General features: G+C 40.9%; 1 protein-coding gene across 1 annotated transcript; it reads right to left on the bottom strand.

The window, feature by feature from the left end:
* Positions 1 to 1,063: 1,063 nt before the first annotated feature.
* RPS6KB1 (ribosomal protein S6 kinase B1) lies at positions 1,064 to 18,776 on the bottom strand. The gene is made up of 15 exons (XM_064165837.1): positions 18,720 to 18,776; positions 15,306 to 15,355; positions 14,145 to 14,265; positions 13,241 to 13,309; positions 12,730 to 12,877; positions 12,038 to 12,095; positions 10,948 to 11,048; positions 9,942 to 10,032; positions 9,635 to 9,725; positions 9,218 to 9,325; positions 8,880 to 8,942; positions 7,952 to 8,029; positions 6,227 to 6,334; positions 5,330 to 5,442; positions 1,064 to 4,476 (listed from the first exon to the last, which is right to left on the bottom strand). The coding sequence occupies exons 1-15, from the start codon at positions 18,750 to 18,752 to the stop codon at positions 4,239 to 4,241; spliced, it is 1,470 nt and encodes a 489-aa protein (XP_064021907.1). The 5' UTR covers positions 18,753 to 18,776; the 3' UTR covers positions 1,064 to 4,238.
* Between the last annotated feature and the right edge of the window lie 181 nt (positions 18,777 to 18,957).

Below are 18,957 nucleotides of genomic sequence, written 5' to 3'. Positions count from 1 at the left end.
AATTTAGATTTACACTTCATAAATGAAGTAAGCCATTCTCAGTTAGAGAGGAACAAAAAGTGAGTCACTTACATCCATGAATGGCATCCTCTCTGATCCGCTTGTCAGTGTCATGCTATGAAGATGCAACTCTTCCTGATAAAGCCCACTCAGGCCAGGGTAGCTGCCCTGCTTGCCACACACAGACACACGGACACCCAGCACGTGTCTGACTCTGCAGGAGATTGAACAGAGAAGATGATGACAAATAGCAATCAACAGCCAATTGTTAAGAGCCCAAGAACTGAGGTGAAGGTACCAGACCTTGGTAACACAGAACGAACACAACTAGCATCTGTCAGGTCCTTGAAGTTCTAAACAGAATTCCTCCTCCCTCCCTTTCCCTTCAAAGCTGTCATGAAAGACAACAATTTAGAGCCATAATTAGCCTTAGGGCCTACCTACTTCCTAAAAATTATAAAATAGGTCACTTGGATTAACATATGCTTAACTTTGCATTTAATTGCTATTCACGTCCATCTTCTTCAGCAGTGGAGTATTTCTAGTTCCAGTAAACTGAAAGATGAAAAACAGAAGAGGGATTACCTCTGTTTCTACTAAGGCAGCTCAAGTTTGTTTCTTGAAGACAGCTACAAAGCCAAGTTAATCTAGGAGAGAACAATCTGCAGAAGTTCATATACAGGAACTGCACACAACATAATCAAGGAAGAATATTTAATTTGCCATTTCTTAACATCTCCTTTTCCCCTTACTGAGAAAATGAAACACCAACTGTCCTGCTGTAGAGACAGACTTCAAACCACAGCCAAACCCAAATGGCTGTCCTAAGAACAACAGTAGCCTCCCCTCACTGTTTGATGCACTTTTTGACTAAGAGTGAGAACAGGTTGGGAGTTAATATTAAAAAGCAAATAGACCCAAAGCAAACATCCACTGGATGGTTAGAGTGGACTCAAACATTACATGTTCTCCAGCAGTTCAGCTTCTAGATAACAAGACCAAAAAAAAAACCCCAACCCAACATAAAACCCCCAAAGGGATATTCAAAGGAACAATTGACTCGTTTATTTTTATCTTTTATTATGAGCTAATACCAGGATGACATTCAAATGTCAGATGGCACAATTAAGACAGTCTTGGTAGGAATTATTCCAGCATTCCCAAAATTACAATTTAGTACACGAATGGCATCAAGTGTATGCATCACTCCCACAGAGAAAAAGGATGAAATTCTGAGTATCTTCTACCAGAATAGTTTCTGCATCAAATGGGAAAAGAAAAAACTGCTGGTAACACAGCCGACCTAGAAACCTTTTGTGATAATGACCTGCAGAACAAAATAGTCCCCTATTTAACATCTGGTAAAAAAAAATATGACTTTTGTTCAAGTTTAAGATTTAATACTTTTATATGGTTAGCCACAACAGGTATTAACCTCAGTTTTTACTCTATTTTTTGTAATGCTACAAAAATCCTATAAAATCAAATTATAGTGAATTTTTCAGTGATTATAATTAAAAAAGCGCAGCTTGTACAAAATAAACAAAAATAAGATTCTATACTCTAATGAAAAATTTAAGACATTTTTAAATGAACAAAAGAAAGCACTTGTTAAGCTCTCCAATATTCAATGCACTCTGCACTTATCTGAAATAGCCAGACAGGAGCTAGAACTCCACTCCCCTTAGTTCACGTCTAGTAATTTTGACACTATTATATATATATAGAGGATCTATGTCTGATATTTTTACAAATAAATACAGGATAAACCATATTGCATAGTGTGTGCTTGCTGTCTGAGTCACACTCCCAAAAGTTTCACAGTTATGGTAGGGAATTAAACTTAAGAATCTATGGGATGAAACATCAACAGTACATGAAATTTGCTTTGCAACCTGCCGAATCGTATCCGTAATTCATCAGTGAACTCAGACAAACAACTCTTGCCATTCTTGCCAGCCATATTAAACCAAATCTACTGGACCTTTCTATCCAGCCAATCAAAAAGCAACTGTTAGCTGTAACTAGGACCAAGAGAGATCTGCCTCAAAGAAGAGCTATTATTAATTTTTAACTAAGTTCCTTTATCCTCAGTAAATGCATCAAGAAACCAATGTTAACCAGCAGCAGAGGGAGGCACTGCTCAAAGTGTTGTGCATTTGCAAATATGCATAACACAAACACACATCAACACCCTTGAGATTCACAACCTGTCACCAAATTCACTCATTGCCAAATGAAAAATGGCAATTTATCTGCCAGTACAATTTATGTCACTCTAAGGTAACTTGATTTTCCTTAAAAGACTGAAAAGTAATATTCCAACAAAAGGCTTATCAGGAAAAGGGGGAAAAAAAGGGAAAACACAACTAATTGTTGCTCAATCATAACCATCTTTTTTGTTGGTGGTGGTTCTTTGTCAGTATCAAGATTTTGCTGAATCCTTCCAACTTGCAAATTTGAGAGAACAGCACTCTGATTGGATTCAACTTCCTTAAGAGAGTTTTATGGCTTGGATCCTATGGCTCAAAAAAGATTCAGTATACACAGAGTAAGCAGAATCTATCAAAAAATCCCTACTGTTGTGAAACACTAGAAGTAAGACTTTGCACAGTCTGACTAAACATAATGCAATGTGTGGCAGGCAAAAAGTGACAGGACTTGTATGCAGTTGCATGATCATCTACACACACACGCACACACCATACACACTCTAACTAGTGTAAAGCTCTGCAGATATTAACCCTTTCACCAGCTATGTTCATGGAAATGCTTTCTTTAAGGCAGGAAGTATATAAGTAAGGTAAAGTTACCTTTATTTTATTCTTTGTACCTGTAAGTCGTTTTTGTACAGATTGTGACAATTTCAAAGCATAAATAGTGTCCTTAAAACACGTTTCCTAAATTAAGTTGCTAAAGTTCTGACCCACTGTGGAAGACATTCACTGAAAGGCCATTTAACACTTTTCTCATACAATCAGCAAATTTATTGCCTCAGCATAGAAAAAAAACTGTTGATAAGTTTAGAAATGTATAATGTAGGGAGCTCCCAGAAACAAATTCCTCAAATTCTTACCCACTGTTTACAAAAAAGTTGTTTGGTTTATTTTTTTCCTTATACTATGGAGAATTAATGCATGTTCCCTGTGGTCCTACATGTCTCTACTGACCTTGTATCCGATGCACATTTTCCTGATGTGTGGGTAAGAATCTGAAGGCATTCAGCGGTCTCCACCTAAGGACTAGTGTATACAAAAGTGATGTTTCCAGTGAAATGTCTGCTGAGGACATGGGTGAAATAAGCAGGACGTGTGTGTGAGCCCATGGCTTCCAGTAAAGCCTAGAACATAGCAGCATTGCCTTTTGATTAGATCCATTTGTCTTTGCAGGAACAGGGAATTCAGCTGGGTAAGCAAGTGAAACAGTTCTCTCCCACCCCACAATGCCAAGCTGGTAGTTGAGTGATTCGTTATTGATCTGTTGTTTCACCAGGAGAAGAATCAGAACTAGAGCCTTTACTTTCTTCACAGCAACCAATTCTTTTTCATTTATAATTTTGGGATGCTTTTCATAATGAGCTGAATCAAAAAAAAAAGAAAAATCTATTTGAAAAATATATATATATATATTATATATATAAAAAACTCATTATGTTTCGAATGTGAAATACCAATTCATTTTCATCTTTGATTCCACCCCATTGTAGGAAACAGCTTTAACCAAGCTTGCATGCTAATCAACCCTCAGACACAAGCGTGTAGGCATTTCATACTCTGCTTAGTGAAAGGGCTAAGCCTCCTTGACACATTCACCACTAGACCAGCGATTCTGAAGCAACATCCTGACCCTTAATACTGTCAGTTTCAAGCTATCAAGCTGAAAAATCCTTGATAAGGTGAGAAGATGTCACTGTGAATCAGATGATGTGCCTAGAGTTCTGCAATACCATTTTCTAAAAGTTTTTTTGTCTTTTTATGCACCATTGATTGACAGAGGAAAAAAAAAAATCCATTCTTTCTTTGCTTTCCAAGTCGCTCTGTGCAATGACTGACTCTTTGATACTGTCACTTTTTAAAAGTAAACCATACAAGCCCTCCTAGTTCAGCTTCAAGGGGGCTTATGTCCGTTCTTTGTTTTCCACCTTCAAAGGCTTTAAGAAAAAAAAGAAAGAAAAAAAGAAAAAAAAAAAGGGAGGGGAAAAAAGAAACCTAAAAGGAGGAAGTAATAAAATGGTGTTGTCATAGATTCATGCGCAAGTGCTCTGGTCGTTTGGAAATCATGGGGAAAGCTTGTTTTTTGTATGGCCCAGAGTTTGGTTGCCGGATTGGAAGCGGTGCTGAGGCCTCTCCACACACTGTCACATCCATTTGTTCTATTCCACTTGTCTCCATTGGATATTCCACAGGTGGCTGAGTGTTTGATGCGCTGGCAGAAGGACCTCTTCCCCAGAACTCCCCAGGGGAAAACTTTACAGGGCTTTAAAACAAGAAGAAAAATAAAATGAAAACCAGAGATGAAGATGATAAACACAGCACCAATGTCTGCCCCTTACTCTGCAGGATGCTGAACTCAAAACACCTACTGGGACAAATTCCTATTGGGAACCTACAGGACTTTTCATAAGGCTGTCCAGAAACAGGACAAGGAGGAATGGTTTGAAGCTGAGGAGAGTAGGTTTAGACTGGACCTTAGGAAGAAGTTCTTCAGTATGAGGGTGGTGACTTTGGAACAGGTTGCCCAAAGAGGTTGTGGATGCCTCCTCCCTGGAGGTTGTTCACAGGAGCAACTTGGTCTAGTGGAAGTTGGTCCTGCCCATGATAGGGGACTCGAAGTAGATGACCTCTAAGGTCCCTTCCAATCCAGGCTTCTCTATACTGAGGAGCATTTCTAGTTCTTCCTTCCACTTAACAAAAGCGAGAAAGTGTAGATTCTATCACATCCCTCTGAAGTAAAATTGTCTCATCTGAGCAGCAAGAATTTCTAGATGATTGCAGAAGGAATTCTCTGTACTAAAATGACTCTTTAGTGGCACATAATGACTTAGGATGTTTTGAAACAGTTCTGAAGGGATGGTGTACCACTGTCACCAGGCTGTGAAGCTGTACCAGCACTGAACAAGCAAGCAAATCAGTACTTCCTGTGCTGCCAAACAGCCCAGAGTTGTCTCTAATAACATGGTTCGTAAAGCGGGATCGATGCTGCACTTTCTAACGACAGTGATGGCTTACTGAGAACAACGGCTGCGCTTTGTTTTTTCTAGAGCAGATCTGTTTCAATTACTTCCCAAAAGTGGATTGCAAAGAAAGAAGAAAAGAAGACCAAAAGATACCTGACTGGTGTCCTAGGGCTACCTATGAATCTGCGAGGTGATCGAATTTTTGGTTCAAAAGAAAATTTCTCTTTTACGCTTTCAAGTACAGATGGAGCCACGTACGTAAAACCCTGCAAAAGAGGAACAAAGGCAGGAGTCACAGTTACCATCATTGGGCAGTTACCACTGGCATGAAATATTAAAGGAAAATTATCAAGAGGAGAGTATATGTAGACTTTCAGTCACTGTAGAGACTCGAGCCACTGTAAAGGGATTTCTGATCACTTCCTGAAGCAAACAGCAGGACTTTGGGGAGTTCTTGCACACCCCAGATACTTCTACTTGAATGACCCCCCCAGGCATGCTCAGTGTAACCGGTTCTGAACCATGGTAGGGTCACTGTTCTCTCTGCATGACAGTGAAAGCAATCACATGTCCTGGCTTCACACTGCAGCTATGAATTAGAATGCTGACATTTCAGAAAGCAAGCCATGTTTGTGGGCTAACTTATCTACATAAAAGAAATGGTCAGCAATAATCAAACTGAGGATTTTCAAAGCCCTTAAACATTTCAAACCTGTGGCAAAATGTGTTTAAAATGACAACAGTTTACTTTGAGTATCAGATTCAATAGATTTAATTTGCCTGCACTGCCCTGCTGTTTCCAACAACACAACACAGTGGTGAGACACTGGAACAGGTTGCCCAGGGAGGCTGTCAAAGTCCCCTCCCCAGAGTTGTTCAAGGCCAGGTTAGATGTGGCTTTGAGCAACTTGGTCAAGTAGGTGTCCCTGCTTATGGCAGGGTGTTGGAAGTAGAGGATCTTGAAGGTTGCTTCCAACCAAAACCATTCTATCATGCCATGAGCACACCTCTCCACAATCATCACTACATGCTTGTCCTCGGCTCACTCACCAGAAAGACCTGGTTGGCACTTTCACTGAGAGTAGAGTCATCTGGGCTATCAACAGGTGTCTGACGTGTAAACTTTGAATCAAACTGGCTCACATCCTCTTCAGATTGCTTTGCAAAAACAAAATGATTAAGGGTTTATATTACACATATCAACCAAATGGCTTAGCGGTGATCAGTGCAGCCTCTGGGTGGAGTTCATTCCATAGGTTTTTGGCAGAGCTCTGCTGTAGTAAAACCCTGGAGTGGTGTCGGAATCCTGTCGCTGCCACTGGGAGGTCACTATGGGCACTGACACTGAGAAATAAAGGCAAGGGGGAGGAGCAAAAAATTATGGATCAAAAAGGAACACAAATTAAAAAGATGCCTTTAAAAAAAATATAATAAAGAAAAAAGAAAATCTCAAATTATAAACTAAAGGTTTTAGAAATACAATGCCAGTTCCTCACAAGTTTAGCCCTTGTCACAACCAGTACAAAGCAGTTGCAACTGTTAAGTTTTTGGAAACCTCTCCAGGTAATTTCTCCCCAGTTTTGCATACCTAAAGGGACAGATGACAACTCTGGAACAAGGAGCTATGAAGAATATTGTTTAATTCAGTCAGGGAACAACAGACAGAATTCCAAGATGCCTCCTCTCGCTTGCAAGTGTAACTGAAGAGGCAATATGGATTCATTTGTGCAAGCCTTCCTGCAGCCAAAATCCATCTGGTTTGTACAAGTAGCTTCCACAAAATTTGGTAATAACAGAAACCCCCCAAAACTATCTCCAGGTAACAAACCTGGAAACATCAGTCTTATGTCATCCTGAATTCCATTCAAAAAAGTGAGGGGGGGGAAAAAAAGAGTCTTGAGTCCTCAGGCTCTATGCTCAGCATGATGCCCAAGTCAGTTTGAAGTGAGACCTTTAGTAGTCAGGAGCCATCAGGTTGGCAATTTCCATTATTTTGTAGCTAACTGCATCCAGAGAGGAAAACAAAAAAAAAGACAAGTACCCCACACCATCAAAATACAAAACAGGATAATAGAGGCCTATTCATCACATCACTGGTTTGAGGTAAACTTTAATTACTGCCTGTAATGCACAAGAAGCATTGTAAATATTAATAAGCAAACACACGAAATGCGTCATTAGGTGACTTCATTTACTTTCGCTTAGCAACAATTTATCAGTTTCACCTAAGTACTGACTGACTGCAGAATGTTTAGCAGCACAAATTCAGAGATAATTGCACTTGCAAGTCTGTTTAACCTACATATTAGAAGCAGGAGGAATTAAAACTGCAGCAGAACCTTCTTCCTCCAGGCTGAAGAGCAGAGATTAACTTTTAGCTGATTTTTGCAGCCACCTCACATGAAAACCTAAGATCCTGTGTCAGTGACAGATGAATACTATGACCACAGAGCAGTAAGGCAAAACAGCATGCTCATGACATCTGGCATTTCATATTGTGTGGAGACTTAAAAAGGCTTTTAATATGGATACAGCACCAGTTCTCAGGAAGAAAACAAATCGGAGTGTCTGCATCTGGTAGATCAGGTGCTAGATCTACCATCTCAATTTGACAAGAGTGAATCTGAGAACCAGCAACCTAAGTGGATGCATGTAACTAAAGTACCAGGAATCAGTAGCACTCCAGTCTGTAACAGTGAAAGTTTCTTTAGATTCCATGTTAAGACCTTTCTGAAAGGCACACAAGGAGTATCTCACAGCACTCTGAGTACATACCAATAAGGGTTTAAAAGGAGGTTCCACCTTTCGTGCCAACAGCTCATCCCAGTTAATGTGTCTGAAGAACGGGTGAGCCTGCGAGAGTTAGCAACAGCACAGAGTCATACATCCACCTTCTGGGTATCATGCACAGAAATTTAGGAAGGAAGCATGTTCTTTTCAGACCCCCTCTGTGGTGTGTCTTTCCAAAATCACCAAATGATACGTAATGAAACGTTAACATGTTCTGCAGCACTACAGAGTATAGCTGGGAGAGGTGAAAATTCATACCCCATCTCCCAGTCAGATGGTATTATGACTCTGTCATGTTTTCCTTGAGGGTATTAGGAAAAAAAAAACACACTTTGCATGCAAAACACCTCTACATTTTTCAGCTTTAAAGATTAGATATCCAAAACTACTGACAGAACACTGTATTAATGGCAAATTATCAGAACTGTGAAATAAAGAGGATTCTCTAGTGCATTACTATTAATCTTACCACCAAAAAAAGTCAAGCTGGAAGCAACAAGAACTAAGCCTCTGCCTTAACTTTTAACTGTGCAATACTGAATGCAAGCCAAACCTACCTTTCTCTTCAAACTGAAGCACTAAAGGCAAGGGCTGACATGTTTTCAGTCAGATTGCTACAGTATCAATCGTTCTTGTATGGCTGACTGTAACAATTAACTCTGTGCAGCTAGTAAAAAAGATCTATTGGAAGACAGAGCTAAGGAGAAAAGTTATTTTCCAAATCCCAAGCTATCAAACAGGTCACCAGCTGCTTTTGTTAAGTTTTAAAGCCTCACATTTTGATCAGCTATCACACATGGCTGCCTTTTTGCTCTTTACACTTTCAGACAGACATAATCTCCTTCCCCTGATGTACTCTGAAAGCTATTTTCAGTGTGGCAATTTAAGAATTCTTGTGTGAAGCAAAAGTTACCTGAACTTCTCCAGCATCTCCAGGACCAGCTCCTAGACGTGAGGCAGCATTTCTTTTTAGCAGCTTAGGGAGAAAAAACAGCCAAAAAAGCAAAATTAATTATGGCCTTACGACTACACTAGTTCAGCGAACCATCATTTGAATGAACACCATGAACATGGAACGAGCAGAAACCCTGCATTTGTCAGAAAACCAAACATTTGCATTTTCAAGAAAGCCACTTTCTGTGCCACACAGAACCAATGAGGACTTATAAGTAGCGAAAAACACATGGACTGGATAGTTGCAGCATTACATTTTCTAGAGACATTCAGTACTGACATTCATTGAAATTCTACCTTTTTAAGCAGATCTCTGGCTTCTTGTGTGAGGTAGGGAGGCAAGTTGAGTTTACACTTGAGAATCTTGTCAATTGTTTTCTTTCTGTTCTCCCCAGTGAAAGGAGGCTAGAAAGCACCATTGTAATGGGAGGAAAAATAGGACTTGTTCAGGTCTCTTATTTGCATACATGGAACTCACTTCAGTAATTTATAAAGCAGATAAAATTACTGCTAATGGGACTGCCAAAGAACTGATTGGCTGAGAGCAGCCCATGACTGTATTCAGTGTAACTGTAGCTGTATTTTAGTTGTATTTATTACTTGCAGTTTGGATACACAGAAATATGTAGGTATTTACACATGCATCTGAATCAGAACAGAGGTAACTACAGAGCTAAGGAAGAGAAATACATGCAATTATAACTGTGCACCTACTGCTCCAGTCAGCATGTCATACATTAATGCCCCCAAACTCCACCAGTCCACAGCACGATTATGCCCACTCCTCATCAAGATTTCAGGGGCCCTAAAATTAAAAAAAAACAACAAACACACACATACATTCACATTTCCTTTTTAACAAGCTCAAGACTAATTCTGACTACTAAACCAAACCTTATTTATCAAGCAATATTTCCATAAGTGACTGAATACATGAATCAATGAATCATCAGTTAAAAAAGGCAAAATTTAGCCATTACCCCCCCACCAGAGTAATATTTTATTTCATCATGCAGCTCACATGTATTCAATTGTTCCACAGAATGTGTGTGTGACTGTTCCATCGTGAATAGATTCTTTACATAATCCGAAGTCAGTCAGTTTTACATGACCTGAAATTAAATATATAGAATTTAGAATTTGCCACAAAACTGGTATTTAACTAGCATTTTTAAAATACATATTTTTAACATGGATATGGAATAACTCTGAACTATTTCCAGCAGTCAACAACGCTCTGATACAGAAATACAGCTATAAACCTGAATGAAGTAAACATTCTAATGGGTAAAACCTCTGCATCACACCTGCATAAGAAAAAGAGTTGCCACTTGGAGAGAAAACAGACAAACTACCAAAACTCAATTCACATATAGATAAGTTATTTAAACAAAGACTGCACAGCATCATTCAGGCAAGCAGGCTATCAAATTTTACTGCTTGCTTCAAAGTTCAGAGAACAACCTCAAAGAAATTGTGAAATCCCCTGAATAATTCACTATAAACACTTAGTCAAAGTAAACAATTTGTTGAAGATGAAAATAAAGGATAGTACAGATTGCCAGGCTATTCAGTGTCATATACCCATACAGAATGCACTAGCAGTGCATTCAGCAACTGCTGCTACTGTCAGGTGAAGTGCCAACAGCTAGATAAATCATTTCAGCTACAAATGATTTGGCATCCTAACTAAATTGCCTTTCCTAACGTCATCCTTATTACTAAAATGTCACTGACACTACACAGAAGACACAGATCTTTGTGTACTTTACAGTGACCCAGTAAAAGGAATTTCACAGCTGCATCAATGTACCTGTTTCTGTAGTCATGGAACCTAGGGCTTGCTGTGGCCTATTACAGTCATAGAAGCTGTGTTTAAGGGCAAGCAATTAGCTTTGACAATCCTTTAGTTATACCAACGTGCCATTGTTCTAAGGTGTGAGGGTGAAGGTGTTCATGTGAGGGTGAAGTGTTGTGACCTTTGCAGGATTGTTTTCAAACTACTGGCAACATAACTGTTACTGTACCTTGATGATTAAGCATGATATTTTCTGGCTTCAGATCACGGTAGATGATTCCTTTTTGATGCAAGTGTCCCAGTGCCATTGAGATTTCTGCCAAGTAAAAGCTGAAAGGAAGCGTATGCCACAAAATTTAACACATTGAATCACATAAAGCATCTCAAGCACTGAGACTACTAGATACACAGCAACAGTTCTACTACATACACAGCAACAGTTCCTTGGAAGTATCATTAGAAGTCTGTGAGAGAGTAAATGAGAAACAATGATGCTTTTGAGCTTGGTTTACCAAAAAGCACGGACTCCAAGATGAACTACAAAATGACACCATTAGCATTAGGTTTACCTGTTCAGTAGTTACCTTACAATGAACATATTTGGAGGAATCTACATTTACCAGTTAGTGGTTAAAATATGCTTCAGTCTATCACCGCATATAGGTGGCAAAGTTTAAGGGGAAAAAAAAAAGTGAAGCTAAGGAGGTTAACTGGCAGCACCTAGAGTGCTGTCTGTGGAACAGTATTACAGCTCCACAGTCCCATCAAAGCTTTCAGAGGCATTATCAGGATGCACTGTGGGAAGATAGAACCGTGTAGTCAGGTGTGAAGCCTAATCAGTAAGGGATCATTTCAACTTATTCATACAGAAAATGTCACCACTCAAAAGGGCTTCTTTCCTTCATTCCAGTAACTACCTTTTGATCTAATGATCACACATCTGATTGTTAGAATACAGCTCTTACAGACTGGGAAATTCTGGAACTGGATGGTAAAGTTGTAAGTGGATCAAGACACAAGAAATACTGCACTTATAGGAAGCCTTTCACATTCTTTTCTCCAACACCCAAAACACTTCCTTCACCACAACCCCATGGAATGTAGCCTCATTCAGCAACTTCTTTATGATTGGAGTTAACACCAGTACAAACTGGTAAGTATAGAACACACCCCTCCTCTTCCCAAACCCCAGTTAACTGCTCTTTTCACTGGACTATGAAATGAATGAGTAGTTATAAATAGCTTTTCCAGTCAGAGTGTACAGTTTAAGCACTTGAAAACCACCCAAACTATTAATTTACCAAAATAGATTCACTTACCAAGCTGTGTCTTCCATAAATATCCCTTCTCTCTCTAACTGCATAAATAGTTCTCCTCCTGTCATGAGATTATACTCTATTAAAGTAACATTTTAGTCAGGCAAAAGTCTATTTTCTAGAAGAGCTATAAGCAACAGGTATTCTTGTCTTGCTCTACAAAAAGCTATTTCAAAACAACAACTAAGAACTTAGTATTCTGTTCTCTCAAAGTCTAATCTACAGAGAAAACAAAAGTAATCAAGGGAGCACACTGAAAAAAATAGCATTTCTGTCCTTGTTTTCTCTCTTGTTATAGCTTCAGCAAGCTGCCTCTCATTTGTGTCTGCTTCCCTATCTGTGAAATAAAAATAACACTTTCCTCCTTCACAAAGAACTTGCAAGGACTAAAACCTCGGGTACTCTGTGTACCTGCATAGGATCCACATGTAGCATACAGGAATCACAATCCTGATGGAAGAAAAGGTACTAAACCCCTTCCTCACCTGTACTGTCAGGAAAAATAACTATTTTGTGTTTCCTTCATCTTTATGGTATTGAATTAGAAGGTTGGTTTATTTTATTCTATGTATTGTTAATACTTAGTTTACACTTTTTAAGACACCATGCTAATAGCTGGCCTTTTATGAGCAAGAAATCCAAATTCTCATTGCATAAGATACCAAGAAGTGAGTAACAGAATTCCATATACTGACCACTGAGATACTCAAGGATGAGGTAGAGTTTTCCACCAGTCTGAAAGGCATAAATTAAGTCTACAATGAAGGGATGTTTCACTTCCTCCAGTATATTCCGCTCTGCTTTTGTGTGAGCTGTATCCTTTGCATTCCTTACAATCATTGCCTACAAAAAGCAGATATGTGAGCACAAAAACATGCTGAACAAGGCAGACTTTTATCTTTAGTTCTATTCTGTGTTTTCTAAATCACTACATGAGTCAGCAACACAGTAAACAAAATTTCATGAAAGTTTCCTGGCAGAAGCTTAAATAACAGAATTATACAGTAATAAAGGTCGTCAGAGACCTCATGACCTATTGCAAGCAGCTACTAAGAACTACACAGAACACTAACTCCAACTGTATCTGGATAACAACTCTATATATATGATAAAGTTTATCCTTAAGTATATCAGATAATCATACAAGCTAGATGGAGGGAGATATTTTAGATTCAGAGAGCAGCAAAATGTCCACATTCAGGTTACCTTTTTAAGAACTTTCATGGCAAATATTTTCCCAGTGTTTGCTCCAGTTACTTTTCGTACTTGAAACACCTATACAACACCAATACAAAAGCAATCACATTAAAATCACATTAATCATCACAAGTTAAAAACCAAAGTTCTGTGAAAGACAGATGAGATCACTACAAACTGCAACACTGCCTGAAGAAACACTGATGAGTTTCTGAATGCTATCTTCTGTTCCCATCATCAAGGCACAGAGCCATTGGAGCGAGTCCAGAGTAGGGCCACAAGGGCTGGAACAACTCTGCTGTGAGGATAGGCTGAGGGAGCTGGGCTTGTTCAGTCTAGAAAAGAGAAGACTCTTGGGGGGACCTTAGGGCTGTCTTCCAATACCTGAAGGGATCCTACAGGAAGGCTGCAGAGGGACTTTTCATAAGCAACAGGACAAGCAGGAATGGTCTTAGGCTGAGGGAGAGTAAGTTCAGATGGGATTCTTCAGTATGAGGGTGGTGAGACTCTGCAACAGACTGCCCAGGGAGCTTGTGGAATTCTCCTCCTTGGGAGTGTTTGAGACCAGGCTGGATGAGGCCTTGAGCAGCTAAGTCTCCTTGAGAGGCCTGCCCATGACAGGGAGGTTGGAGTAGATTATCTCTAAGGTCCCTTCTAACCCAAGCCATTCTAGGATTCTATGAATCAGACCCAGTTTGAGACACTTTCTACTGCCACCAGCTGGCAAGGCCCTGCCAGTGACCTCAGTCTCAGGACACCACCCTTGGCAGCAGCCCTGAGGTTACCTTCTGGTAGAATTAACTTTTCAGAAAACAGGATGGGAAGATTAGACCTTGCCAAAGGCAGCGAGCAAGCACTTTAATCACCTTCAGCACACTGGATTTATTTACCTCTGCAGAGAGGAGCTCCTTACCTTGCCATAGCCACCTTTGCCAAGTACACGCAGTAACTCAAAGCACTCTGGGCGGATCTTTTCTGGACCTCTGTTTACACTAGTCTCTGAAATCTCAAATTTTTCACAATGTTCCATGCCACTGGATAAAACCAAAACAAGAATATAAGACTAGCTGATACTCAAAAACCGACCAAATGGAAGTAAGCAAGTAAATTACTGCCTGAAAAGCATGAGGCATATCTGACCTAACCAAGTGATGGCTTTGGACATCTGGAGAATTCTCTGCATCACAAATTTTAATTACATGTGTGCAAAGCAGTAAGCTGCAACTTGCACAGGAAAGATCACTTGCAAATTTGGGGGATTTACAGAATCAACACTTCCTTCTGATTCCTTCATTTTAACACACAACAAATCTCAGAATGACATTTAAAAGACGAAAAGCTCAAGTTGATTTAGATACACCTACAAGACTTCAAGTAAAGGCAAGGTTATAAGGTACGTTTAAGTTTCAGACCACATTCAACAACGCCAGCAGTCATGGTAAGACTTTTATAACACCAATATCTTGTGGAAAAAGCTTAACAAAAGTCTTGAAATTCAGAACATGCCACAAAAGCCTGAGCTTAATGATACTGCTAAATTATGTTCCAGTTCTGCAAATGACTAACAGATTGATTGAGCAGCTGAACTGTTGTAACTATCACTGCTCTCTCCTCACAACATGGTAGGGTGTGAAACAATCTGGCAATCTGTAAATGAAGCAACGCTGAAGGTAGCTGTGTTCTGAACCTCAACCCAGAGCTTCTGATTCCTCATCTATTTCAGGCTGCTGCGCACATCTGCAACTGCAGCCTTGATAAACTGACCAGAACAAAGTTCTGCAGACAGTGCATTAGGCTCATACTGCAAAGACTATTCAAGTACAAGAGGTAGCTTAGAGGAAACAAGGATTAAAAGACAACAGCAAGTTTTGCCAGAACTTCTTTATTATTATTATTATAATATTCAAGATACAATTCACAAATTTTGATGAAGAGAAATGGTGAAACACCTAGAAACAACTCCAAATTGACCAAGAATTACAAACTTTTCTGTTATGACTTAACAATGGAACAAAATCTGAACCTACATGTGGCTGACATGAATGATACAGAACATTTTCTAGCAGCAACTTACAGGTCATATTGGCCAACTCCTCCATGGTCCATGCTCTCACTTAATTGACCCTGGGGATGGGAGAGGTAGAAGGAAGATTAATTACAGCAAAAGGAAAAAGTTAAGTTAAAAAAAGAAAACCCACTTATGTGTTTTATCACTTCTTAAATTACATAAAAGAATTCTACACAGATTTATAATTTGTATTATTAAACACTTCTAAAGCTCAAGAATGAAAAAAAAAAATCAGCAGAAGATAAGAAATCTAAACAATTCTGTACATATCTCCAATAGTGACCCAAGGAACCTCTATTTTCCCTGACTGCATTGTTACTCAATTGCTTAAATATCAGAGGTAATAATTTCACACCCCAGGTGAATTTGAGCAATGTTAATGTACTTCCTTTTTCTTTACAGTTGCCTCTACATCCAAATTTTACAATCCTATACTGTTGTTCTGACTTGCACAGTACTGTAAAAGATGATGGAAATAAATGAACTGGGATTCATACACACTAAAACAGTCTAGTGAGAAGATTTTATTATTCTATATTGGTAACAATCAAATCCTAAAAGGAATGGAAGAATTAAGCATTACTCTAATGATATATACCTTCCCTGAATAATGATAACAAATTAATGCATGCTAATATTACTCAAAGTTCAAGCACTTAAACATAAGAATTAGTTGCCTTTTAAAGACTGAAACTCAAATTTGAAGAGATATTTTCTTCAAAGAATTTTCAGCCTGATCCCTTATGCCATATAATCCTGCCCTGTAACTGTGGCTCTGCAAGGCAAAAGAAATGCAAACCAAGCAGACAGCTAGAACAAATGCAAACAGAATTCCACGGGCAAGCTTCTAAGGAGCTTTAGACTATACCTTAACATTTTGAATTTGAAAATTATGTACATAAAATAACAACTGCAAATTAGTGAGAAAGAGGCTGGAATCTACAGACTCAAATGCTGAGCAATGTGTGAAATTCAGAGAACCCGAAAGAAAACATCGAGATCTGCAAAAGCAGACCAAGCCAAGGAGTGCATTTTATAATGTTATGTAAGTGAAAAAACTAACCAGAAAAAAACTAGAAGCTTTCAGTAGCTTCCAAACTATTTCAACATTGAAGCTTACAGAGGCTGGTTTATTTTGGTGAGTGATCCAGGGGATAATTTAACTCCTAGTTCCATCTACCAGCACCACAAGCTATTAAGGGAGTCCAAAAGTTCAAGTCTGTTTCCAGGTCAGAGAGTTGCTAGCTAGCCCATGTCCTCTTGGTAACATTTAATAGAAAAATCCAACTTATTGACAACTCTTTCACAATCAAACCCACCAAAGCTGCCCTTGACCCTACCCTTAGATGCCAACAAGAAATTAGAAAAAATTCCACAAACACAGAGAACAAACACCCATCACGTTCCCAGAACAACTCAAGTTACCCAATGGTTCTGGCACAGTTTACATGTGCTCCTCTCACTCCTGTGAACCATGCCTTTTATTCTCAGTATTAACATGAACAAAGCTCACTTTAGATACCCCATTCTGCTGTTCTCAGGATTCTCTCTCATTTTCATTAACCCAAGAAATGCAGTGGTGTCCCGGCTGGAGTAGGCTAGTAGTCCTTCAGTCTATACATTCTGGCTCATTTACTACAAACACAAAAATTAAGGCTCTTCCCCCCCCCATAATAATCAGTGCAAACAACTGTTGAGTGACCTCTCCATACAAACAATCCTTCAGATCTCCTAGAATGGCTGTGACCATTCGAAGCTACAACTGGCCTGGCTCTTGATACCATCAGGTTCACAGCTTTCAGCAGGTACCAGTGACTAGCACTACCAAAGATGACACAGCATAGTCCACACTTGACACCTTGTAGGCTTCCAGTTCAATGACCCCAACTCCTCTATCTGCAATGTCTCTGATCCTTGCAAGGCAAGAACATCACCATAGAGAACTTCCAGCAAAACATATTCCCTCCTCACACATTCCTGATTCCACTTCTTTCCTGCTCTTATATTCCTTGCTTTGCAATTCTGTCTTAATCTAACTCTTAATCTGTCTGCCAAAAGTCATCTGAAAACCAAAACAGGTTGCTAGTGTGCATTCATGTCCACAGTTGTGACTAAAAAATGTACAGCATTTTTTTTTTGGAATCCAATACCAAATAACTTTAAAAAGTCTTCTGAGACCGAATTATTGTAACTTGAAAGACAACAAGCTCAGATTTCTTGCCACCCCCTTTAGAACCTGTTCTTAGCAACACTCACAGAGTGATGCAAGGGACGTTTTTTTAAAGCCAAGTACTGTATTGATCATTGAGGTGACAGACAGAGCTACCCCCTGCATGTTGCGAAGTGATCAAGCCTTCAGCTGTCAAACAGCGTCTCTACAGTCTATATGTAGAGTGAGTATTCTAAACTGAAAGAGTATCCAGTTATCCCAGAGACTCCAAGAATGTCATTACAATTTAAACAGCAAAAAATAAACGCGGTGGCAGTTGAAGCGACAGCAGATGGCTAACAGACAAAAGCAACAGCAGCACCAGAAAAATATAAACAGAGATCTTCTTAAAAGTCTCCTCCAAAGCTTTAACAGTATCCACATGAACACCGAAAAAACCACAGATTATAAGGTGGACCGTTTAGGAAAGCATGAAATGAAGACGCCACTGATCTATACGGCCCTTTAGGGCAGTATTTTAAAGCTCTGCTTTCAGTTTTGGCGCTAGAGCAGCGACTTTACCCAGTTCCAGAAAGATTAGCACTTCTGCACTGACGTTAAAACATGCGACAAGAGAAAAAGAAAAGAAAATGAAAAGAAAAAGAAAAAGACAACTCCAGTGCCGCGGCACTCGTGCTAGGAAATTCAACACAAACTTGCAAGGGGAAAAGCTTCCGCGAGTCTGGCGCAGGGCCGGCGGCCCCGGGCGGGGAAGCCCTGCCAGCTGAGCCGTCAGCCAGCTGCCTAAACCCTGCTCCTAGCTACGCCGCTTCCTCCGCTCGGATAGAACTTCCCCGGCCGCCTCCGGGGCGCTGCGAGGCCGGGCCGGGCGCGGAGTCCGCAGCCCGCAGTCGCTTAGTGCTGCCTCCCCACCGGCGCAGCTGCCGGGACAGCGCGGCCGGCTGTCGGCGGGCAGGGCGCGGCCGTGGCCGCCTCACCTGCACGGACCAGGGCGGTGGCCAGCGCCGCGCTCCACCTCGCTTCGCCCAGCTCCGGGCTCCCGCCCTACCGCAGCCACAACTGCGGCGCGGCCTCTGCCCGCCTCCACGGCGTCCCCACCAGGCCGCCCGCCAGCAGAATTTCCCTCAGAGCGGGCCCGCGGGCCGCCAACCGCTCCCTTCCCTCAGGCCTGCCCCAGGCGCCGCTCCCCGCAGCGGCCTCCCGCTCCCTCCCCGCGCTGCGCCGGCTCAGGCTTCTCCCTCCTCTCACACCCCCTCCTCCAGCTCCCTCGTCCGAACCCGCATCCTCGGCTGGTCCAGGTCGATGTCGAACAACGCCCGCCATGGCGCGGGTGTGAGCAGCGCCGCCGCCGCCCCTTCCTGGCTGTGCTGGTGCACGGGGCCTGGGCCGCCTCATGGGCCCGCCACCCCCCAACTCCGCACGGACGCCATCACCGGCTGCGCGGCCCCAGCGCGCCTGCGCCCCCGCACCCTACTCCCAGCGTCGCGC

Source organism: Pogoniulus pusillus, chromosome 27 (genome assembly GCF_015220805.1).
Source record: "Pogoniulus pusillus isolate bPogPus1 chromosome 27, bPogPus1.pri, whole genome shotgun sequence".
In the NCBI taxonomy this organism is placed as follows: Eukaryota; Metazoa; Chordata; class Aves; order Piciformes; family Lybiidae; genus Pogoniulus; species Pogoniulus pusillus.
The sequence above is the reverse complement of the archived record's forward strand: the minus strand, read 5'-3'. Positions and strand labels throughout refer to the sequence as shown.

Coding starts and splice junctions, on each gene's coding strand:
- RPS6KB1 (XM_064165837.1), bottom strand. CDS start 18,752: ATGCGGGTTCGGACGAGGGAGCTGGAGGAGGGG. Junction 6,335..7,951: donor CTCCTTTTAAACCCTTATTG/GTATGTACTCAG, acceptor GTTTTTGCAAAG/CAATCTGAAGAGGATGTGAG. Junction 5,443..6,226: donor GTGCCAACCAGGTCTTTCTG/GTGAGTGAGCCG, acceptor CCTCTTTTGCAG/GGTTTTACGTACGTGGCTCC.